General features: G+C 37.0%; 1 protein-coding gene across 27 annotated transcripts in view; it reads left to right on the top strand.

The window, feature by feature from the left end:
• The window catches only part of LOC126925546 (polypyrimidine tract-binding protein 2), a 417,994-nt gene that overhangs the window by 293,387 nt on the left and 98,819 nt on the right, over positions 1 to 25,788 (top strand). The window contains exon 1 of one of the 27 annotated variants that reach the window (XM_050741221.1): positions 20,583 to 20,856. The exons of the other annotated variants lie outside the window; for them this stretch is intronic. Coding sequence (XP_050597178.1) covers positions 20,815 to 20,856 — 42 coding nt within the window. The 5' untranslated portion in view covers positions 20,583 to 20,814. Of the gene's footprint in view, positions 1 to 20,582; positions 20,857 to 25,788 lie in introns of those variants that run through there. 27 annotated transcript variants of the gene reach the window in all.

The raw sequence follows: 25,788 nt of genomic DNA, 5'->3' as shown, positions 1-25,788 counted from the left end.
GCAACATTAATTATGCGGCCATCTTTGACGAAGTTAAGGAAAAGTAAAATAAAATTGGAAATGTGACGATAATGGAATAATAAAGTGCTCTGTTAATAGAAGAATAAAATGTTATGTATAAAGATGACACGATTCATCCAAGGTTACAATAATTGGAATTAATCTGTAAACTAAAGATCACAGTTTTCCTACCAATTCGAAGTTCTGATAAGAAAAATTACTCGAAAAATTCACAGATCACAGCTATTTTATGGGTTCTATTATTTTATGAATTTTACCCTGTTTTCAGATCCTGAAAATAGGTGTATGTAGTTTGAGAATTTCTTTCGTACACAATTATAAAATAAAATGTTCAGATTTTTTCGATTTAGTATTAATTCAGTTTCCAGCTTTGCCTCCAATCTTTCTAGAAAAAGATATTCCAAAATCACGATATTATGTTTCTTCTGGTAGAACGCATCTTCCTGCGAAAATTGAAAAGTTTAAAGTAGAAAATTCTTTTCGGTTCATAAACTGAAATCTACGAGGTGAAGTATAGCATAGGATTTTGCAAAAATTTGAACGATCGTAGAAATGGCAACGAGTCGAAAGAAAACACGGTTTTTTTTTTATCAAACCATACAATTTCTTAAACAAACAGCGTAAATTTAATAAAAATCGGTGTTCTTCGTATCACGATTCGTTTAAATATTGTAAAATCCCTGTAAAAAATCGCTGTTTTGCCTGATTTAGTGCATCGTTCGTATCAGCCTTGTTGAAAAAAAAAATACGTTTTCCCTGGTGACCGAGAGTGAAAAAAGGAAAACTTGGCGATGTCGACGAGGGTAAAGGGTGGCAGAGGGAAATATTTATTATTGTCAGTCAGGCGTGACGTGAGAGGAGCGAAAAAATGTCGGAAGTTTAGGCGAATAGAGGCAGCTGTGTGTGCCGCTCGTAAGCTCTGTGGATGATGCACGTGCACCGGGTGCATCAAAACTTGCACCCCTCGTTAATCATTCGGCTGCATGACTGGAAAAAGTGGAGGGAAAAAAGGGGCGAGGGTTTGTCAGCCACGGGATGGGTTCAAAGATTTCGATTCTTGTCTTTTGTTACTGATTTTGCTACGTTAAGTTGAAATGGATTGCACAGGTCATACCTCTAGGTATCTATATGACGACAATTAGGTGTTACGACATTTAACAATATTTTGCTTCGTTGCTATTAGTCGATGTTCATTTTATACCTATTGCTTATAATAATGTTAGAAATCGAAGTTTGATTCTATGACTTGATTTATTTCCCAAGGATAAACTAATTTATTATAAATCGTTTTATAATAGTACGTAGAATGTAGAAATTTTTCAAAAATTTACCGTCTTATCTTCTACAAATTTTTGGAGACTGTAGGGTTAATTTGTATCAGGTGTTTAATGATAATTTCAATTTGTACACGGGCAATTGTGAAAATTATGATTTAACGGCATTTTATACATAGGAAGAATATTTGATTAGAATAACAGCTTCGTCAGAAGACCTAAAAGTATTAATAGCTATTTATGACCCTAAAGCATTAATTAATTAGTTGTCGTTGGCAATTTTGTGAATATTCGCGGGCTGCTAACAATCTCGCGCTGTTTTTCGGCGATGCTATGAAACGGCGGCGAACGTATAGAGCGTCGGAAAGTAGAACGTGTATATTTTCAAAGTAAAAGCGAAGAACGCGGCCGGCTTTGTCACCGAATCCCTCGTTGTTCGCGTCTGTCTCTCCTTTGCAGTTAACGATCCGCTTCGTCATCGTTCTCGCGAAAATCATCCAGATACATGTCAACTGTATACGAACTTCTTTCCTACGTGGCACGTAGTTGGACTGAATTCTTCTTTTTCTATCTAACCTTTCATTTTTATCTAAGGATTCGTTTCATCCGAAAGAATATAATTTTTACTCGAGAGATTTTTTAAAATTTACAAAGAAATCTTCGCGAATCGTTTCAACGACATTGTAAGGTTGACTTAATGAAAGATACGCCGATATTCGCGACAGCGGTACAACCTTCCACTTGTAGCGTCACGAAACAATCGAAGTCAGTGTCGTAAAACTAAAATCAGGTAGATAGCGGTATAAATAATAATTTTGCTACGCGAAACCGATCGAATTACAAATATACTGTTTTGCGTAATAAAAATAGCGCGATGATGTTCCATTCGATAAAAGCAGGATATCATACACTGTACGATATACTTGCCAGAATATTATTGCGTGTTATTTGCTACGATATGAATGTTACCTTGCAAAAATCTGAAATCTTCGATGAAAGGATTAATTTAGTTAAAAATAGCAGAGTTCTGAAAAAGCAGCTTCTTCGCAAAAATCTCCGATAATAAAAGATAAATGGCGTCTGAAGGTACACCCGATGAAAATCAGCCCTAATATCTTGGGTATCGTTAGCCACTTTGCTTTATTAGGTGGACAACCGGCTGGTCTCCTTTGTCCCAGTTTCTTTTTGATGTGCCATTTTCCGCCTCGTTCCGTCCCATTATCCACAAATGGTCACGATGCTGCGTCACTCATTCGCGTGGATTTCACCCCATCGAATGAAAGGGTTCACGCGTAAGTCCCGTCAAAGGTGTTAGACCGGAGTCAATTACCGTACATTATTTTTTTTCTAGTACTCCCTCAGGCTTGCTTCTTCTTCTCCTTCTCCACCTTCGTCATTTTCTTCTCTCTTTTGTCGTGGCCTTTCTTCTTTTGATGAAAAACTCGGCTGACGACCCCTGAGACGGTGCTCGCTCGAGGGCGTTCAAGTTTTTTTTCTCCAAGTTTTTGATGTTTCGTTAGTCTAAGGGCGTGAAAGCTGTTAACAGGCGAATGACTGTGAAATTGGCTTCCTTTGTGATACAGTTTCGGATTAAGTATCGGTGATTGGGGATATTTGCGGAGTTTTATTTAGATTTCTATTATGTCATATTTAGGTTAAGTCGTACACTCTCGCTATACGTACACGCTTTTTCCTCGTTTTGACAAGTACACAGAATTTTAATATTAGGAAGGTGCAATTTGTTGGAGAACGAGCGAGTTGGACCGTTAAGAGGTAAAAATGATCTTGGAATATGTACAACGAACGAGGTCCGTGAAAATCGCAATTTCCTCAACGGGTAAGGGATGAAGAAGGCGATCTATCGGTAATTACGTCGGAGAATAGCATCGTCTAAGCAGATTACACGCAGTCGACGATTCTAAGTCGATCAGGGACCATAAATGGCTTCCGATCTCGCGAGATCACGCGCCTATCCCTCTTTTCACTGCGCCACGGTTCAGCCATTTTCTCGATTAAGCTCGACGGAAGCCCCGGCAACGACCGCCAGAGACCCTGTTTCTTTCTTGCCTCGTCGAAGAAAAGTCGTTTCCGGCCTGGCGAGCTAATTTCAAAAGTGCAACCTTATCTTCCGCCGTGTTGTTATCCCCGTGCTTCGATCACCTTTGCCTCCTCGACAGTCGATTGTTCGTAGCTTTTCTTCTCGATCGAATCTCGGAAAGATGACGCAAACCTTTCGAAAGAGAAGTTTCCTCGTTCTCCGTTCTCGAGGAGTCTCGGCAGTTTCTTATTTACTTGATGAATCGAGGGATGTTCGTAGATATTCTCGCGAACGAGGCTTCTGACGCGAGTTCGTGCAAAATTGGTTGGCGTCGATTCTTTTCTCGTTCTTTTAATTTCACTGGATTTTTCGAGTGAAACGTCGCTTGGTATTCGAAAATTGACTTTGCTTATACCGAAGAGGATTTTTTAATTAAAAAAAGTTAGATTTTGTACATAGAAAGCTGATCGGTATTTGAATATCGATGTTAGTTTAAAATATCCTATTTTCGCTATTGTCATAACAGGCAGTTTATCGTAGTACTGGTTCAAGCAGTAACTCGACTCTCTAAATTTATTTATAATTTGCTTACACAAAATTCTTGCAATTTTTTATTCGTTCCTACCGCAATAACTCAAGAGAATTCAATACAATCTGCTTACACCGATAAACCAACATATCCGTGATTCTACAGAAGCATCCGCTTTTCACGTTTTATCCACGATCTAGTGCTATTGAAAAATCTATCGTTCCGACCAACCTCGATAGTTAATTAACAGTGTTTTCCATGCACGACGAGAGTAAAGCGAATGGAAAAGTGGTTCGAACCGTAAAATCGAGAGATGGTGATTATTCGCACGAGAATAGCGGTCGGGGGTTGATGATGGCATCCGGGAAATCGCGGTGTGCGTTCCGGTGCATTCGCAGAGAAACATTCCAGCATGAAATATGTCAGACATGCCAAGCAGAAGTTTCGGCCAGGTTTCAGAAGTCCCCATGGTCGATTGGTTCGTCCCTTTGCCATTTTCATTCCGCATTTTCTGATATGACATTCCGCTGTTGGATGGCGAAAATCCGAAAACAATTGTACCGCCGGAGAGAGGAGATTGCGAATCGCGGGTAACGATTGATCCATGAAATCTGGCTTTTACTATTCTGGTTTTCGCTATATTCTGAAGTTTGACGACACACTGAATTTTTTAATTGCCTGATCAAAATTTCATCGTCGTTCGTGCAAAGAGATATTTCAGAATTAATAAATATGAACTTAATGTAAAGATACAGTTAAATATAGATAGTTACAAGCTCGATGGATCTAAGTATAAATGTAAAGAATATAGGAAGGTTGCTTAGTTTTTGATATAATTATGTATTGATGAAATAATATATCGCGTATATAGCGTAAATTAGTGTAGAAATAATTATAAGTTACTGATTAATGTTAGTTGAGAAAGGTATGGAAGGGGAAGAGTGGAAAAGCGAAACCCATGAAAAATCCAAGGAAAGTGCTAGTTAAAGCCGCAAACGTATCTAACCGGTGCTTTCGAACGATGATAAATCGATCCCTGATAAGTTTTATTAAAGGAACACGTATCGGGTCGTCTATTTTCCGAACCCCGGGACGTCGCTTAATTCGGTGGCAACCTGATTTCACTGGCCTTTCCGTCGCTTCTATTTCGACCTGCTTTTCTTTCTTCGTTCACCAATAATCTCGTGACACCTGGTATTTTCACCAGTGGCCACCGCAATCGGATCAGAATGTCAGGTTATCAACATTTTCGAGAAAGATAAATGCAGTGTATTATATTCCTTTTCGGTCGTCAAATATTAATTCGTCCTTTTTAATTTGTTAAAATATTCTTAAAAATAAAAGTCCCTTTTCGATGCTGGAATAGATGCTGTAATAAATAATTTCGAAGGATCGAGAAGACACAGAAAATGAGGAAAATTCGAACGTAGGAAGAACTTTACCTTTTAGTAAGAGATTTAGCAAAGATAAAAAGATAGTTACGGATTCTGGATACAGATTCGGATATGAAATTTTATTTGAATAAACTTATTATCTGCGATTGTTATTTTCCTTGATAATAAATAAGCTTGTTTGTTATTTAAATTATTTAAATTACGACACTGATGAAAGCAGATCTTATATTTAGCTTTTACGTATTTTTAACTATCCTAGATTCTACACTTTATCATTCCAATTATTTCTTCTGAGATACGCTTAAAATACGCTTTACGTTTAATTATTCTCCGCGTTCTTCTAATATATTATCTCGTATAATTTGCCATCCAGGTTAATTACTATCGAAATTAACGATGTTCTGTATTTTTGCGTTCGAAATTATTTATTATCGTCTTTACTGATAAAACTACAATTTGGAGTCTATTTTCCTATATTATGCACATTTTACCTTTCAAAATTGATAATTATCCATACTTATGTTAATTCGATTGTCAATACAATCCATAATTACCTATTTATATTTTCTAATTGCTTATTATAATAATTGACGCGTTGACAAATAAACGATACTCATTAATTTCGATATATCCGCGACAAGATTAATTGTTATTAAGATTATCGAAGATACATACTTTACAAAATTCCTTACGCTCAAAGTGTAATTCAAACGATCGAATCCAGCAGACTGAATTTAAGAATCTCGAGCAAGCTTTTATTCATTAACATTTTTCGCGTCGTGCAGACTCCATTCTCATCGATTGAAAATTTCCCGTGCAGAAAATGGCGGCTCTCGAAAAGAAAAAAAAAAAAAAACTCGAACTCATCCTCCTTTCCCTCTTGGCCTCTGCGTATTCCGTAGATCGCCAAGTACGTCCATTCTTCCGGCGTTCTTCTTTTTTCTTCGCTTCATTTTGCCGTCAGTGGCCTCGATAACTGAAGGCGGAGGTCCCACGAGCCACGCACAAAAGAATCAAAGCGCAATGGCGTCCGATGCCCAGTAATATTCCGGATGGACTCTTTACCTTTCGTTTCGAGTGACCTCGCGACCGTTTAGATAAATTGCTTGCAGCACCAGGCGGTGCCTTTCGTTAGTCCTTGTTCCTTTTACCAACTATCAGCCTGTAGTATATTTTTCTCCTTCTCCTTTTCTCTTTTTGAGACTCATTTTGCCGTTCGTCTCTTTATTTTTCCTTTTCCCTTTTTTTTTCTTTTTATAGCATAAAACAGACGATGCAATATCGATGTAACGACCAGATAATATCCATAGGTGAAATAACTGGGAACGATAAACGAACGGGGAAGCATACACTCGTTTCTTATTCTATATTAGTTTGTATTATTTTATTAGAGGAAAGTGTGCTATTTGTAATTTATGTGGAAAATCTACATACGTATATCGTAATGTTTGGAATTGGAAATTTTGAGAAATAACATTTCATTTCCCTGGAGGAAAAGATTATTAATCTTTCATATTTTTAAATTTTCAATTTTCCAGAACTACGAAATATTTTCGTGAAAATTCTTTTATTAGAAATATCGTATTTTCATCTTCTTCGATTTTCATTTGCCTTATACGTACAGAACGTGAAACGTAACATAATATTCCATTACGAATTTTCTTTTACTAAAAATTTTCGATTTTCATCTCGTTTGCCACTTTATCGCAAAGGATATTAAAAATTCTCATTTTACGTCGAAAATAATTTCCAACCGTTGTAAAAATATACAATATTCTACTAAAAGCTCATCCAGCAGAAATTTGCAATTTTTTGTCGTAATTTCGTTTGCTCGTTTTAGTTGAAAAAATATTTAAAAAATCTCATTTCAAAACTTGGCTATCCCACTAAAAGTCTCTTTTGTTCGAATTTCCAATCTTTCCCCTTCCTTTATCTTCGTTCGCTGTTTACCCGTGAAATACTTGTTAAGTTTATGCATATGGAATGTCGTTTATTCGAATAAAACTGCACCGAGATTGCTGAAACGTACATTTCAACGTACTTTCCTCTATTATTTTAGGTCTATAAGAATTATTAGTGCCGGAATTGAAAAATCCTCACAGCCAAGCTTTCGCAATATCTTCTTTCAAAAATAAAATTCTTTCCGTGTGGAAATGTCAAATGTTTTCAACGTGCTCTAGATGCTAAATTTATTTTCGCCAGCCTTTACGCTGCTTTTTTCCAAATTTAAAATTAGCAATTTACGCACTTGTCAGGATTCTAAATTTAAAAGTCCATAAACGCTTAGACAATTTCTGCGCGATATTTCAACCGATATGACGAAAGAATCTTATTGTCGGACATGAATAGTTGCATAGACAAATCGCAACGAATCGACTGTATTAAATGAAATCAACGTGGATAAAGCAGGAAGCAAACCTTGGAAATATCCAGAACGGAGAAACAGTACGTTCATTAGTACCTGCATGTAATTTACCAAACAATACTGCACTTTCACCCTGTAAACTGATAACAAACGTAATTACTCGACTGGCTCTTTTTTCACGTTCGCGTAAACATTTTCGCGAAATTTCAATCGAACCCTTGCGATATTTCGAGGCCATGTAGGTACCCTTAAGCGAATTTAATCGACGCGGCCAGATATAATTATCGCAGCCGGTAATTAAACGGTCGTTAATAAGCTTCGATACGACCGTTTCGCCTACGGGAGGAATAATTATTCCCGTCCGCTGTAAAAGCCTGCAAAAAGATTCCATATTACATCTTTTTCTCTTCTGCATTTTTTATTCTGCAATTTAATGTGGAATTTTTGGCCGACGTTCTGCAGATATCTTTTCAGTTTGACTACGAAATTTCGAATTCCCGTCGAGTCTGATTAAAAGAATTCTTTTCGTTGGCAATGTTCTCCACTCTTTGTGATTTATATGCTTTTAATTTTACAAATTTTCATCAGCGGAATATTTAAAAGATCGAAATCTCTTACAAATTTTATTTCACGCTGTCGAAGCAACTTGAATGCTTCGCCTTTCTCTGCTTTCCTTTATAAAATATCCAAACACATATTCTGTATCATAAGAAACGCGAAGCTCGCGAAACGTTAAAAATGACAAAAATTACACGCAGTAAAAGGACGCATTCGTTCGTTAATATTCCTGGGGATTTGCCTGGATCTCCATTCTGCTCTCCATAAGGAAAACCCTCCTCGCATTTATCTAATTTTGGTTCTTTCGCGTGGCTGAAATATTTCTTTCCTTGCTAATTTTGCTTCGTTACCAGCATACGGTACCGTACAGCGAAGTATCTTGTAGTATACTGTTAATTTCGCTTGTTAATCGACGAAAACGCCTAGAAAGTAGAAACGATCCGCTTTTGAATTTTAAACGCGTTCTTAATCTCAATTCTTTAAACGTTTCTTGCTTATTCCTTCGCTGTTTTTGCTGTTTTCTTTCATCGAACTTCATTTGATCCGATTCCGATGGCTGGTTTGGCAAGTGTTTTCGTGATTGGATGGAAGTTAAGTGAATTGAGAGCAACTTTTTGATAATTAAAAGGCTTTGGCCGAGTAGTGGAAGATACGTCGAAGGTTCGAACTCGTTCAGTTCACTTCGATTCGTTTACGAATATTTTGCCACGATGAGAATCGATTATCATAGATACTTGGATCGGATAAACCTTTTGAACGAAGGAAAAATGTAATGAGATAAAAATTCAAATCTCGAAGTGGAGAAATTCGTTCATTTCGAACAACCCTGTCTCACTCGAATTCTCCATTTGCGAATATTTTTGTGCTCTGACACATCGTTCTCCTGGAAACGTCAATTCCTAGAACGTTCTTCTAGGTCGATTCTCGATTACCCGCAGGAACAAATCCAGCGGGATCGTAAGGCACGCGCCGTAAGGCCACAGCCCGATAAATCACACCGGATGCGAGATTAGGGTAGCGCTACAAAGTAGCATGAGACAGGTAACACGATTCCCATTGAGATCCGGGTCTGGCTGCGTGCCAGACTTCCCTTTCCACCCCGCTACTTTCTCTGCTCTTGCTATTTTCGCCCGTTTCTCCTTGTAATCTTACCGTAACTCACCCTCCCTTGCTTCGCTTTTCCGTGTTTATAAATATATTCAACTATAATTTAGAAATTACAAATTTGCTAAATCTACTAAATCATCGACTGAATTTCTCAAGCATGAAATTTTCGATTTTTTAAATTTCTAGTTTCATAAAATTCCGTGCTCTTTAAATAGCCGATATTTTCTAAGTTTTGGATTCTTTATATTTCCCAAGAGATAATTCTTTCCCCTTAAATTTTATTGATACTACGTATCTAAAACAAATCTTGGGCTTCGTTAATTTTAGTCTGATTATTGGTTTAAAAATTCACTGATAATATTAGTTGAATTGTGCAAGAGAATTCGATCGATGTGAAAAATTAGAGACGTAATTCCTACGTGATATCAATTGCGAAACGTGTCTGACAGTGCACGATCTGTTTTCACTTGCAGTCCATCCCAACGGCTAGTGGTACAGATCAATCATAGTTTGCAGTGACTTTTGATACGCGCATTATTCTGAAAGTTGTTCCATGTAAAACTTAACTAAGATTCTCAAGCTACACTGCTATTCACTTTCCCACAGATAATTGTAAATCTTTCTTTACTAATAATACGATGGAGTAGTAAGAGAATGTTTCTGTTTTGCGTTTATTTTTATAAAAATCGTACTTTTATGACAGAAATGAGAATTTTTATTATAAAAATGTCTGCAACCCGACAAAAATGTTTGACGTTTTATAAAATAATATATGAATTATCGAAACAAGATTTTGGTGCAGAATAGCAAACTCTCTGAGATAAATATTTTACAATTGCAGCATATTTCGTAAGATAACATTAAAAAAAAAAAAAAAAAAAAAAAAAAAACAAACTTTCGCCAAAATCAGCAAGCCACGTGCATCAGAAGTATCTTAGGGTCGCGTCTAACAAGAAACCGGTGAATGGGGCAAACCGCTGTGGAATTGAAGCCAGTGATTAAGATTTAAACGGTCGGTGCTTCGAAACCGAAACGTGAAGGGCGCTACCGTGAACCACGACGATAAAAAGATATTGGCGGTCGTAAAGACGCGAAAGCGTGGCCGTAAAAAAATTGGACGTCACGGTATAAAAGCGTGGAAGTTCTTAATGGGGCCGGGCGTAAAAATAAGGAAAACGGTTCCGCGTTAAACAGCCTCGTCCAGTATAAATAAGCCTAGCAACGGTCGAAAGTTCGCTACCTCTTTACGCTTTTAATATTCCGTCTTCGACGACGATTTGTTCTCGCGTTGTAGGTAAAAAGTCGTCTTCTCTTCGATCTCGAAGAATCTTCAATCTAGCTTGATTATTTTGTTTATTTTTTCTGTTGTTTTTCTTTCGTTCCTATGAGATCGTTGGAGTTTGTTAAGATTTTGGAGACGGTTTTTTGGAAACAATAAACCTTTAGAAAACGACTTAATAAAGAGATGTTTGTTCGGTTTGAAGGACGTTAGCTAAAAAATTCCTGAGATTTATGGTAGGTTCTTAAGACTATCGAGGATATGCAGTAAGGATGTGCGGATATCTGGTTGCTATCTTGCCCGCGGTGTGTGGCCTGGTCTAGGTAGAATTCATCAAGGCTAGAATAAATGCGAAGGTTCAAGAAGGGTGTATAGCCGTGACGAGACAAGTTCGGTATTTAGTCGAATTTCAGACAATTTTTGTACCAAAGATTCACATTTTGTTACTGTTGTTATTCTCGATGATGTTAAATATATTAGAGGTTCTAACTGATAATTGAATCGTTTTTAAAAAATTGTTTCGTTTTAATACCGAAACACGTGATTAATATTTGGTCCTTCACTCGGATTTAACACGTTGACTGTAAGTTTATGGTAAGCGTTTTCTTCTGAAATATTTCGTTGGCGATAATGTTGGGGATTAAGATAATCAACCTTCTACAACGATGGCTGCAGGTAGATTCGCCTGCAGCGTCGGATGTTGCGTCGTTTCGAACGCTTTTAGGGTACTACGAAAATCTTGTTGAAATATTTAATGTTTTCTAGCGAGCGAAATATAATTGAGCGATTCAAGTACTTTTTACAAATAACGAGTGCATAACTAGTCATTTAATATTCAAATTATGATCTAGGTATTATTATTTATTAATCACATTGACGACTATTCAAACTAAAAATAAACTTCACCAAACACTCGCTATACACATACACACACATTTCCTGAATTTCCACTCTTCTTAAAATAATTCACGAAAGTAACCCTTCGCCAAGAACTCGGATAATCGATATTCGAACTTTATCAAACATTACCAAACTTTGCTAAACTTCACCGAACAAACGAGAGGCGTTCACTACGCTTCTCAGATTCTCAATCTTCCCGACATAATTTTCTGAAAAAGCATTTCTCCATCCACGATTCTACGAATCGATCGTCGGTCCAGTTGGAGACAATTCAGGCCGATATTCATCAGTCGGAGAAGGTGGTGGAGCAAATTAGAAAGCGTGAGCCGAACGCGTGCGACAGGCAGGGAGACAGAGAAGCTCGAAAGCGTCAAAAGCACCCCCGGGGGTGCACTCCCCGATCGCACGGTTAATATAGGGTTATATTTGCCGGCGAATCCAAACATACGTAAGAGAAACTTTCGGTCGATTCGAAATATCCCGACCCACCGTTTCGAGAGCGACGAGAAACTCGATGTGAAATTCGAGCAAACGCAACCTCCTGGCTCGCGCAAACATTTAAAATCTCTCGAGAACCGATCGACGCTAAGAAATGGATGGAAACGAAGATTAAATGATGTTCCATGCGAAGAATCAGAGAATGATTTTCGAAGATACGAAGACTTGTTTCGATATGAACTTCCTTCTCACTGTACATATGACTGTCGTTTTATCATATTTTGCAATTCTTGAAACATTTTTTAAACTACCCAATAACTTTTCAAGTTTCTCAAAAAATTGGCTAGTATCAGCGTACAAATTTAGTTTAAATGATCAATATAGAAAGAGAAAATGACATTACTTTGAAAAATATCACGGACCAAATCAGGCTTATCGAGAAGTTGATAAAAGGAGAAATTCTTAAAAGAAGAGTTCAAAACTACTTCGAAACTTCCTTATTAAAGATAATAAAACGAAAAGAGAAATAATTTTCAAAATTAAGCCCAACAGTGAAACTTCTCTCGAGTCTGTAAAAAAAAAAATCAATCGATTCGGCGCATTCTCGCTGGAAAACAAATCTCGAAGCGATCGAGCGAAACACAACGTTCATATTTCAGTCCTCACTCACCATCAGAGGGGTTGGAAATCATTGCGACCATCCGTGCATTTGCCGCGGTCGATGGAAGTCATATTAAACGTATTAAACAGCCAGAATAAATATCAATTTGATTGATCACTATCGGGGCTGGTTTTCAATTCGTTTCGTCTCGTTTCCGGGCTACTTTTTTTTTTTTATCCAGCGGAAAACGCCATCAGTGATTTATGGACGTTACTTCGAGGCATTGCCGGCGTCATCGACTCGATTATTCGCGTTTTCGTTCGTTAACAGCTGTGAAAAGCTCGAATGCATTGCTCGATCGTTGCGTTATCGAGATTCTGCCCCTCTTTGTTGCCATTAGAAAAGAAGTGCCACGGGAATTCTTGAGATCGCACTGCGAGGAGCTTTATATTTTGATAAATGATTTTGACACTGCGAATGTATTTTAAAGTGGAAGCTTTCACTCGAATTTTATTTGTCGGCATAGGAATATCTTTTTAATACAGCGAAGAATTAAGATGTATCGTTTGAACATATTGATTGTAGTTTATTAAATAATATTTCGATTCTTAATTCTCAACTCCTTCTTTGCCACTTAATCAAGAATGCATTCGTCAAATTCCCTCCTACTTGCAGTATTAACAAGCAAGAACACAATCCAAACAGAAGCACAGAATTAGCCTTTGTATCCACTATATATTCCCATTAACCACCCCAGTTCCAGAAACTCAATTCACCCGCCTACGAATTCCATTACTACGACGCAACCTTGACCACATTATCTATTCAACAACAGTCGCTATTCAGCCTTCTTAATAGCCGTTACAATTAACCTATAATTAACACAATGTTCATACCTAACAAGATATCCTTGAAGATTAAAAATAAAATTTAAAATGTCAGTGATTGTATGTAAAAAATTGGATTTTGGACCACCCACGCAATCTAACGTAATTTAACCTGTCATACTTTATCACCATTAGGATCACAATCCTAATAAGGAGTAATGCAACAAGTAGCATTTTCTTTCGGTTATAACTTTTGAACCATTAATTATGTTTTGGACCATGATCACCCCACGTCAGGAATATTGGTATTAACTTGTTCCCTTTTCTACGTAATTACCGAAATTTCAACTAAACGATTTTTCTTGAAATAATTCTACGTCCTGGCGCAAGAAATACCAACGTCGATATTTATAAACTTGAGATACTAACGCTCGAATATACGTTAAAAAATTCACGTTCAAATAATTTCCGTCACAGAACTTTCTACCGTTCCGTTTTTAATTTATTTTTTAATGCCAGAGGAGAAAGTTAAAGCTTATGCCATTCGTATTTTTTTTTATTTTGACTTTGCTATTTTTTCTAGAAAGTTTATTTCATCAAAAACGTTGACATTGGCATACACGGATGCCATTATAGTCATTTCTAGGTAGAATCTGAAATTGTCGTTTTCTTTTTTCACATAGAATATACTTTTCTTTAAAAGCTCAATAACGGTTTCAATTCGTTTTTACAAAAATATGACACAAGTATCTCTTGCACGCAAGCTACGGAATTGTATCTAGAAAAGACATAATCTATAACATAATCTATGTAGAACGAGTAGGTGTGCGATCGTAGACTGCGCCTGCGATAAATTTCTCTGACGACGAAAGGGTGCCAATAGACGAAGGGTGACATGGCGAGGGGTTAATAAATTGGCCGATGGCCCGATAGACGGTCTTGCCAGTTTTATGGAAAGGATGTAGAACCGTAGAACGGACAGTCAGCTTGGAAATGCCGGTTATTGATGAACCGTTACCACCCGCGCGACACCCCTTCCTATGTCCAGTGGCGTCTGCACGCCGCGATACAATGGCGTACGCCGCGTTTATAACGCGTTTCGACACGGTGCATTCCCTGACATGATTAATAGCGTCCCGTGTTATCTTCTACTGTACGACAGCCGCACGAAAACGTTGGATTCCTGAGGGGTGAAACAGAAATTTCTTTGCCAGCCTTTCGCTATTATCTAGCGTAAGGGCACGCGAGCGTAGAAAAAGTCAATGGAAAATTCGAATCTGGGAGGAATTCGTATTATTACCCCTCTGAATACTAACGATTGTTTTGGTTCACAAGGTCTAGAGGCAAATGAAATCGGGACAGATTGTTATTACCGTTTCGTGTAATCTTCAGCCGGAGTTACATAAGAAGGTTAACTTTTTGTGGTAACGTCCGTCGATATAAATGTATGCACATGTTCCCTAGAAGAGTATTATTAACCTTTCTTCGATTGGTATAGTAGCGAGCATTGTGTACTTGTAATTATACTGATTTTAATATAACTGAGTATTACGTATTCATCCACGCGTTTCTTTATCGAACAAACCTACGCGTTTAATCCACCTCACTAGCATTCCAGTTTATTTTTCTTTTCTTACTCCGCTTTTAGTTCGCTAGTTTGTATTGAGAGAACATACGAAGTTCTCAAGTGAAATTCATCAACGATATCAGTTGAAACACAAATCCAAAAAATTCTTCCACTTGTCAAGATTTTTTAACGTCAAATACAAAGCCTCTCAACATTTTCAACCTTAAATCGAAAATCTTTAAATTACAAGGAGACCACTCGAGGATAAAACATCCGATGGCTATTATTTCCCAATTAAACAGTTACTCGTTTTGTCATCGTGAATATACGACCTTCTATAATTCGACGAAGGCAGTCAAATTCGAGAGCTCGCAGCTGCCTGTTCTTTCGATTTAGCGATTACCCGTCGGATACGGTTTTACGATTATCGCAGTGTTCTCTCGTTGATGTAGCAGACAGAATCTCGTAAACAGGCGGACATGGTTCCTCGAGCAAAATGGCGACGAGTGGAACGGGGCCGTTTCGCAATTCTCCCATGTGCCTTTCGTCGTTCAATTATTGCTTATTGGGATCGCGTGACAATGCGTGTTCCAAGGGAAAATAGTGACAGAAAATTCGATCTCTGTCGAATCTCTGGGTTATTGCAATAGTGAATTTCTCTTTCTTTAATATAATTTCTTTCTATAATCTTTTATATAATTCTTCTTCTATATTTCATTTCTACCGATTATTTCTACGATTTCTACTACTTTTGAAAATATTCCTGAATACCCAGCAGCCAATGTACAAAATTCCACTTGCACGAAAATATAAAATTTCAAAGCTCTATTCGATTCACCACTAACACTCCTAATTAATTAGCGATCATACTCGAATTCCTCTAACCAAATTTTTTGCACAGAAAGATCCCCTTTTACGTGGGAACATCGACGTTCTTTGATGTCGCCGTTATCATCCTCTACGGTGCATTAATCATGATTCCTCGTCTTCTACGAATGAATATATAGAATCGTGAAAACTCTACTTTCATCCCTTCCGCTTCTTTTTTCCGCCCTTTACCCTGAAAAAAAATATCGTGAAGCGTTTTCCATTTCGCTTTTTATCTCTGTTCATCGTGATAAATAAAGTTTAACGACGCCTGTATTGTTCGGAATTGTTCCTATTAGCGGACGAATTGTTTTCGCATTTTGACGTTTTCCCTCTGTTTTGCGAAAAGGATGGGGTGAAAACTAAAACCGAGAAATATACGTCGAACGGAACCGTGCGTTTCGCGCATCCGTTTATTCTTGTTATTCGTCCGGTATTTATCGCATATACAGGGTGTCCCAGGAGTGAACAGTGAAACTTTGTCGGTAGGATGAGGTAGAATGATTTTTATAACGAATCGGAAAGGTATTCGGGTCAAGCTAAGTGATTTGCCTCGCTATTCGCCAAATTCGGCTATGAAAAGTTGTTGAAACATTGTGACTCGGATAAAATTTGAGAAACCATTTTCTGAAAGCCACGTGTTCGATAAAATTTCGTGTCTCCAATTTCTGCACCCGTTATGAGGGGTCTAGTACATCATTCGGAATCTCATCGACGCCTAGCGTCGGGACGTTGCGAAATTATTGGCGAAACGTCAATATGTATTACCTCGTCGACCATACGAGCGTTTAGGCAACCCCTTTCGATTGCACGGCTTGCAAGCGCTATCCCCGAAGCTCTACGTTTCGCTAAAGCCAATCTCCAACAAACGTAGCTCGAGTTTCTTGCGCTTGATGGATTGCTCTGTCTCGTCTATAATCGATTATAATCTTTTATAATTAAAATAAGTAACCAAAATTCTAGCTATGAAAGATTTAGAAGAAATCGGTAATATTTATCTACATACGTTTAAACGATCTACAATGTGTATTATAAACTTACCGATTCTTTAAAATTTGTACAGCCCTATCTAGAAATTATTCGATAAACCATATATTCGTGTGGAAATTTTCAAGATGATGTAATATTTCATTTATTGCGTTAGGAAGTACCATACTCGATTGTATCTGAATATTGCATGACAAAGGGTTGATCCAACGAAAATAGAAATTGTTAGGCTTCCTTGTTTCTACGTAGATCGAATTTCATTCTTGTTTACCTACTGACTACGCTGTGACACTGGATACAATTGGTCCTCTCCTGCCAAAGGATATCTTCTCCCAACTCATTTTTTTATTTTTCAATACGATACTGATAGATTTGGGAGACAGAGGATGGTTCGTTCGTTCAGTTTTCCGTAACTTTTATCTTGCGTGATGCAGAGAGAGAATTGTTAGCGCCTTTGTTTCGTTGAATACAGGCAAATTTAGTGTCATTTGCGTAGCTACCTCTGCCATTGAAGGATGTACTCCCTTTTGTTTTATATTTTCTTCATCTTTGAAGCGTTTTCCTGGTTGCTGGTACTAGCGAATGACAATTGTTTCGCTGAATTTCACTTGAATTTTTTGAATCTAAGTACCGTGCTGTTTTCCGCAGCTTCTATTACCTGAATTTCGTTCTAGTCAGGTACTATTCTTTTTTTCTTTTAATATTCTTTCGTAATATTTTTTCGTTTAATATTCTTTTTCATGAACGTGAATTTAATTATGTAATACGATATGGTTATTCTCTCTCTACTTTCTCTCGCGATTACTCTAATGTTAGAAACGTTCACCTACTCCGACCTTAAAGTTCGATGTTCGAATCGACACCTTGATAAATATTCGTTCTGAAATATCGAACTAGAAGAAATAATCGTCAAAGTTATTATTTTATAGGAATTATAGAAAATTGACACACCCAATTATCAAACGAATCGAAAACCAAAAAAATAAAATCAGATAGCACGCTACGTTCTACCTGTTTCCTCTTTTCCTTTTTTTCATATTACACCACCGCCGATCGTGTAAATTCGTCGATGGAATGATGAATCGTTGCTAGGGGGTGGTATTGAAAATGTAGCCGGGTGCAGAGAAATCATAAAGGAACTCGCAATGTATACGTATAAAAAGGACAAGTGACCTATCGAAATCGATATCGGGTGGCGTGTATTCATCGTGATCGAAACGCGAGCATGAGTCTAAAGGGGACGTGTCGGAGGGATGAAAAATGGTGGCAACTGGCTTTTACATGAACGCACACCAGCGTTCTACCGAAGGGAAGGTTGGCTATTTTATTAGGGGAAATCGAGATAAAAGTAAAATATCGTGTAGTTTAATGCGTCGCTTTGTAATAATACCGGTGCGAGTCTTTCCAGGGGATGAACGCCAGGGATGGAGATCGAGTAGCTCTCGGGGACCGTGTTTTTGTAACACCAGAATATTTCCTTTTCCTTGCTTTATTTTATGCTCGTGTAACTATTTGATGTACTAGGGTTGCTATATGCGAGGTATTAAATACTCTATGCTGAAAGTTTCTGCGCTATGGGTAGTAATTTACAATTTGTTCTGTATCTCTGATCTTTTTCAAATTTCAGTATATCGAAAAGAGCTGTCTAGAAAGTTAAAACATCAAAAGCATCGCGAACAATTCCAAGTGCTCTTAATTCTATATTAAAACTAAATCTAAATTTAACGTAAAATTAATTTTGTAAACGCAAAAAATGTGAGCTATTTATATCGACAATTTTCTAGACGAAACACTCTAATTCTCGATTTTATCTTTAATTTTCTTGAACCAGAAGAAAATTCTATGGAATTCACAATTTTTTATATTACTCGAAACGTCTGAAAAATCTAATCAGATGTTACCAAAGCGGCAAATCTTTCTTCATCGAAACAACCCATTCAGGGAATCGTTTCAAGAAAAACTTCCGCATTATTTCATCTTGTAATTTTCCTTTTTATCGAAACTTTTACACGCCAACCGACAATAATATTGAAATGTCTTCACATAATTTTCACATAATTTTTTGTCGTTTCCATTCGTTCGCTCTGATTCGCCTTTTTTCGCATTTCTCATTCGTCTTCGGGCGATTCCACTTGGAAAGGGGTGGCGACCAATTAAACGAACAGCAGGCTCCTTTGCTTTTTTCCTGCCTCTGTATTCATCCATCAGTCTCCGCCACGCTCGGTGTACATTTATAGAATCGTCGATATCCTTTACCACGTATAATTGAAAAACGAAAGACGAGTCACGTTCGATTTTTCTTCGCCTGCTTCGCGCAAGTTTCCTCTCGCCACGAATCGTTGCATCTTTCTCCCTCTTCCAGACGCAATTAATTCGATTCGATGAAAGATCGAGAGCGATGGCTGAACGCCAAAGTGCTCTTTTGCATTCGATTCTTTTCGAACAGCGTTTTCTCCTGTTTTTTCCTTTTTCTTTCCTCTTTTTCTGTTCGTCGCTTCGACTAGTATGTTTCTGACTTGTCCGGATAATTGATGCTCCTCGGGGCTTTTCCTTCTCGCTACTAGAACAAGCAGTTGATTTATCGTGCGTCGATGCTTTTAAAAACGATGATATGTATGCTAGTTTATTGTCCCGGTTCGAGATTGCGAGTATTTATTTTCATGCAAAGATTAATGAGGAGTAATTAAAATGTGCGAGAAATTATGACTAACGCTATAGTACTTTGCATGTTAATTAATAATTAATGGCGTATTTTTTAGTACTTAAAAATTCGCAATATATTAGAAAAATCCTAAAATTGACGATAAATTCACAACGAAATAAAAATACGCGATAAGATCGCAATGAATTAAGGATTCGTAATAATTCTGAAAAATTTCAATAATCTTGGTAAAAGATAAAAGAAGCATTTTCTAATAAAGCATAATCTATAAAAGCATATCTCTCCATAATAGTACTCTGCATAATCAGAGAGGTTGTCTCAGTGCACTCTACGGAGCTGCTGACTGAAATGCATTTGTCGCGAAAGGGCGACATGGTGTTGGCTTATCTGCACTCTGGTTCGTCTTCAAAGAAAAGAATCTGGGTTTCCTGCCGGTGGTCGAGGGTGGAAACATGCCTGAAGGACGGAAGTTATGGCTAGCGAAACGGGAGGAAAGAGAAAAAGGGAAACCTACTTGGAATTCTAATGGGGATGCAAGCATAGCGTCGCCTGTTGCGTCCCGGCGCGTGCGTTTTCCCTTCTACTTCCTTTTTCGGATATATTTTTATACTATGACTTTTACAAGGTGATACAGATAATTTTTGTCTTTTTTAATTAAGGAAACATTGTGATTCAAAGCAATAAACTTTTATAAAATAGAAAATATCGAACAAATAAGATAATCATTAATCTTATCGAATATTATTGTCATAAAATTAGATTGTATTTATGGCGTATTATTGGTTCTTAATTAAAATACAGACAGGATAAAGTGTAAGTCTGACTAAACAGAAAATAGTAGAATACTAATAACTAGACTGCAGATTTTTATTCGCTTGTAGGAAATTTTAAGTCTGCAGAAATACAAAAAGTACACATAGTATACAAAAATATACAGAATATCAAAATATTCGGTGGATTAAATAATACGAAATTTAATATACTTCAACATGCTTTATTAATCACAAAATACAAATACTTCTCGCAAACAGCATATTTGTATTCATCTTTCGCGCACTTATATTTAATACGGGCGACAGTCTCCCCCACTCCTATACCGACAGCGCGCGCAACCGAAGGAAACCGAGTAGTGACGGGGACGGGCGAGCATCAACGTGACATTGACCGGTCGTCGTTTCACATCACTTTCCCGCGTTCAGTCTTGCTTTTCGCCGTATTTTGGATGTGCCGTGATTCGGAAACTGTTGCGTCATTGTTTAACATACTCGCGAGCGTTAGTGTTGTATATTTTTTTTGGTGACATGTGCATTTTTGTATTTCTGTGTCGCATCAGTGATAGTTTCGTGTGTCGACGTTCGAACGATCCATGGACATGCGCAACGATCTAAAACGCGAACTCTATGACAACAAACGGTCCAGATTCCTTGCTGGATGTATTGCCTGTAAGCGTAAGTTTTTAATTTCTGTTTATTGGCCGCATTTTATTTAATGATTAGGTATAAAGATATGATACGTGTTTCGATAGTTGAAGATTTATATCGATTGCTTGCATATCGAGAATCAAACTGCATATCGCAATATGGCGGCATTGTTTATATATCTGCTATGTTTCGTAAGATGTGTTTCTTTTACAGTGACAAAGTACGAAGCTCTCAAAGAATGATAATTATCTTTCAGTACTCTTGTTTCTTGATATATACAGGTTATAACTATTTAGTGTTTTATATGGTGTTTGACAAGCGTATTAATGCATTGCATATAAGAAGCTAGAGTACAATTACACAGGATATTATTATACTAATATATAAATATACTTAAAAATTTCTCTGAGAGTGCTTCATGGAAAATGTATTACTGAAATTTCTTATTTTATTCATATATCTCTTGGTTATAGTTATTTCCTAATATTTCGTGTACAAGATTATTATATAAACATGTAAATATTCAGTTAAATACTTTCCTCGCTTTTCAATTTTCAAGTTGTTTAATTTTTGAGGAACTGTACATAAATTTCCTGCTCTAGTGTAAACCAAATTATTCTTTAATTAAAATCGACATATTTTTGCACAGTCTAAGATGAGATATTACATGCTACGCATTATTTTCTTTTCTTACTGTACGAACGCAGTCGATTCATTCTGATGTAGCTCATGGCCATGCAAGAAGAAACGAAAAGTATGTAAACACAACGTGGTCAGTAGGTCTTTGCGTGATCACAATACGTTTCCAAGACATATTTCTGTAATATTTACCTTCTACTCTTATTCCTAAAAATACATTGCCTTGAGATAGATTATATAATTGCGAGATAAAGTGTAAGAAATAGTTGTCACATTATTAAAAGATTTATATATATTGTACGACGTTTCCGTCTATACGATCCTAATCGTAAAACATTTAGTAAACAGCTTATAAGAATTAGGATCTTAAATACAAGGAAATTTTAATACTTAACGTTTAATATTTTATATATATTATTTATTTATTAATAAATTCGAAGCGAATTTTCTATCGTGTTGGCAAAGATCCTATCGAGCGAAGGGAGGACGAAAAGATGGGGAACTTTTAGTATAGCAAGCGAGATGAAACAGGATAAGCAGGGCGATATCGATGGGAATCTCTTTTACGTGGACCATGCTTGACTCTCCTCGAATAATACGACAGCTGATTTTTATTATTGGGACAGGATCGGTTGCTCCTCGCGTGTTTGAACTTGTTTGCCGCTGCATATTGCCGCACGTCCCGTTTTGAAATACGAGATCTCTCGGTATTTGACTTGTGTTCGAGCCACGTTATAGTTTTGCCTTCCATTTTCAGCCATATGATAATTGAGAATCCCATTTTTTGTTCCCGTCCTTTTAATTTAGGGTTTTTGAATTTATTTAATGTCACGGATCAGTTATAATATTCTTTTTATTAATAGTATCGAAACACACATGGTTGCAACAGTTTAGAGAGTCTTAAAAGACTCGGAATTAAGACTTGGAATCTAAATAGTAGTCATAAAAATATGGATTTGCACAGAAGTTCACAATCTAATTGTAATTATTTTAAATATTGAATAAGGGAATAGCAGAGTGTAGTAAAAGAAAGAGAAAACAGAGAGCAAAATGGTATCCCTTGTTCCCTCCGATGTAGAGAGGGTATTCCGTGTCGAGGCATTTTCTAACGGAATTGGAATGTTGACTTCCGGTTGGCGGAGCGCATCCTCCCTCGTTATCAACCGGTGGGAGGAGGTCACGGTGCCCATTTCCTACAAGCGATTTTCCGCGAATTGCCTCCATTATGTCCAATTATCGGCTCGGATGAAGGAAGACGTATTCTCGACGAGAGGCTGGTTGGAAACACGAAAGGGGGTGAAAGTAGGATTTTTATCGTCCCTTAGGGTTAACCCTTTATAACTCGAATTTTTATTCTCCCTTACATAAGGAGGAGAAAAAAATTATTATTTATTATAATCGTACAATTATATCTAAAAATGTGCTGGTATCGCGTATAAAGATGAATTGTGTATAAGAAGGAACGTAAAATAAAAGTGTTCATAAAAATAATTGCAGTATAGTTGTGAAAATAAATTAGTATCGTGTACAAAAGTAGGCAAACTTTCGCGTTATCCTTCCAATCTGGTAATATTAAAAAAGTACTAATGCTATAACATAAGAACGTATAGCAATTGTTACAAAATTTCATGGGAAAAAGAGGAAAAACTGGAAGAAAGGCACTGGTCAAGTGGTCGAAGTTTTGGATAGCTAAGTGGAATGAAAGGAAGACACCGAGAACACGTTGTCCAGGCACACGAGTAGGTCCTCGAGGTCGTCGTTGAGAACGATCGAACGGTCCTCGAAGCGAATCTTGTTTGCAGCGTTTCTCGGTGGCCTAAGCTACCTTTGCAAAAACGAGGAAAACGCCGGCCAATTAAGCCTCTTCTCCTCTGCGATCGACAGGCACTCGCGTACCGCATCGTTTCGTCCTCGACATCTCGAGTGTCTCATTCGATAGCCTCTTCTTCGGAATTGCTCGCGCTCAACTTTTCAGCTCGCATCTTTTTTTCAACCATGCTTCTTTTCACTGCGATTGTTTTCTATATTATTTGGGACTTTGTTCAATTTCGTCCCTATATTTCTATTTTCGTTTTCGGTTTTGCGTTAGCGCTGATTTTTTATGATTGTAATGGCGAAATTGTAGGCGAATTGAAAGTAATTTTTGTTTCCCTTTCCTTTTTGAATTTATAGTAGCGAACGAAAGAAAATGTAACAAGTAAAAAGAACGTTGCAACGTTGCAAAACGAAATTATGTTTAAGCAAGGAATAATATAAAAATTGAAATTAATCGATATTATGCGATTTATAGAGAGTGGTATAGATACCAAAGAAACTCTAATCGATACTATAGAATCATGTTACAATCACATCTTTCAATTTCAAATTTATCAATTAAATGTATGATTCTAAAGACAATTAAATCTTACGTTATTGCTACTTCTTTTTCTATTCGCCTCACTGTAATAAAATTTATATAATGCACTCTCGTTTATTGTCTGTTTCTCGTTCGAAAAGCTTTGAGTACATAATATAAGTATCCACTCGACGAGTTTTCCACGCTTCTTTCCGAGTTTCGAGTCTCTTCGAGTGGCTTCTGACGGATTCGGCCAACCTTTGAAATTAAACCCTCGACTTCTTTCCCGCGGCGATTCTTCCACCCCTTAAGCCCCTGTCCACGGGACCGGAAAGAGTATTCAGTGGTTACACGTCGAAAAGTGACCCTTCTTTTCTTTCCTCTTTCTTCCTTCCTGGTTACTTCGATTTCTATGTTGCATTGTTGAACGTTTTTAGCGCTTTGACATTGAGAAGGGTGATATAACTGGGGTGGAATTTAGAGATGCGGAAGAATCTCGGCGATTTTAATATTTTCAATATTTTTTTAGATACGTATTCGAAATAAGTTGGAGTTTTTTCTTAAAAGTTTCTTCTTCAAAGAAATTCTTAAAAATTTTTGAAATTTCCGCGAAATTTTTAGATGGACATTTTTGAGAAGTTTTCCTCCTTGTTTAGTTAGGAAGAAATGCTTTGGAAGAATGAGTAGAACCTTTGTCGACAATTTTATACAAAGTTTTTATCCAGTAACACTATAGAGCGTATTGTACTGACTATATTTTATCCCATGGTTCATTTTCACGTTTTATTTGTTCTTTATGAGAATAACTCTTAGAAAAGCTGGCTGGAATTTTTGTCGACAAATTTTTACAAAATCGTCATTCTATCGGCGACAAGATAAATGATAGAGAAACGATATTCGATCTGCCACGTGCATTTTTCCGGGAAGCACGAGGATGACAGGCAAATCGACGTCTACAATAGCGGTACACCTACAAATTTTGATCATGTATCGTTCAAAAATATATTCCTCGTGATTTATTAACTGTCACTTCGAGTAGACCAATTTTTTAATAAATACCTAGATATGTAATTTCTCTTGACCTACCTGATTTCCTTTCGCAAAATAACGATTTATCAAAGGAAAAATATTTTTCACTCTACTTCGGCTATCTTGCGATATTTAATTTCCCGTAAATAGGTAAAAATCCGCGATTTGCTAATCGTAGTATTTCATCAACAGCAGCTCTCAAAGCGTCAAATTGAAAATGGGATGAATCCAATGAAACACGGAAAGTACAAGCCTCAAAGGAACAATATCTGGCATTAATATTCGAGGTATTTTAAAGACAAGTATCGAATGTAAATAAGGTGGATAATAACAGCGATAGTATACGAATTATCGTGGTTCTAAGGAATAATGTCGGCACGGATTAAATCTTGCCTTACCTTCGAGAGATTTTGACGACGATATTGTACGATTTGAATGCGAAGTAATCGGTTCTCTCGGTGCTTGTATAATGACGTATTATATTCGTGTATTATTCGATAGTGGAGCGCGCGTGTGCAATCCATAATGAGGGCATCGTTTCGTATAATTCCAATGCACTAGATACACACAAGATTTCGAATCGTTACTCTTCAATTACCGCATAATGCGTTCCCTTACTTCTTTCTCTATTTATATCTCGAGTTATAATAAGTATAATAATAATATAAAGCGTATTCTTTATTTATAGTTCTACGGATTATCTTTGTTTAATTGCATTCCATGTTCGAGTAGTAGAAATGAAAAGTGTCTTTATTCAATGTAGGTACATATGTATATAGATAGATAAATTTTTGAACGGATTGGATGACTGTTAGCTTCCACAAAAGACTGACGTCGGAGATAGAAATACGCTGTGAAACACCCAATCACAAGTTTATCCGAAACAGTTACAAAAGTTTATCTGAAACAGAGATAAGATTTGGCCAGGGTATCTCTCTACGGGCTGCATT

The sequence above is a fragment of the Bombus affinis genome, chromosome 16, assembly GCF_024516045.1.
Source record: "Bombus affinis isolate iyBomAffi1 chromosome 16, iyBomAffi1.2, whole genome shotgun sequence".
Classification (NCBI taxonomy): Eukaryota; Metazoa; Arthropoda; class Insecta; order Hymenoptera; family Apidae; genus Bombus; species Bombus affinis.
This window is presented reverse-complemented; position numbering and strand designations above follow the sequence as displayed.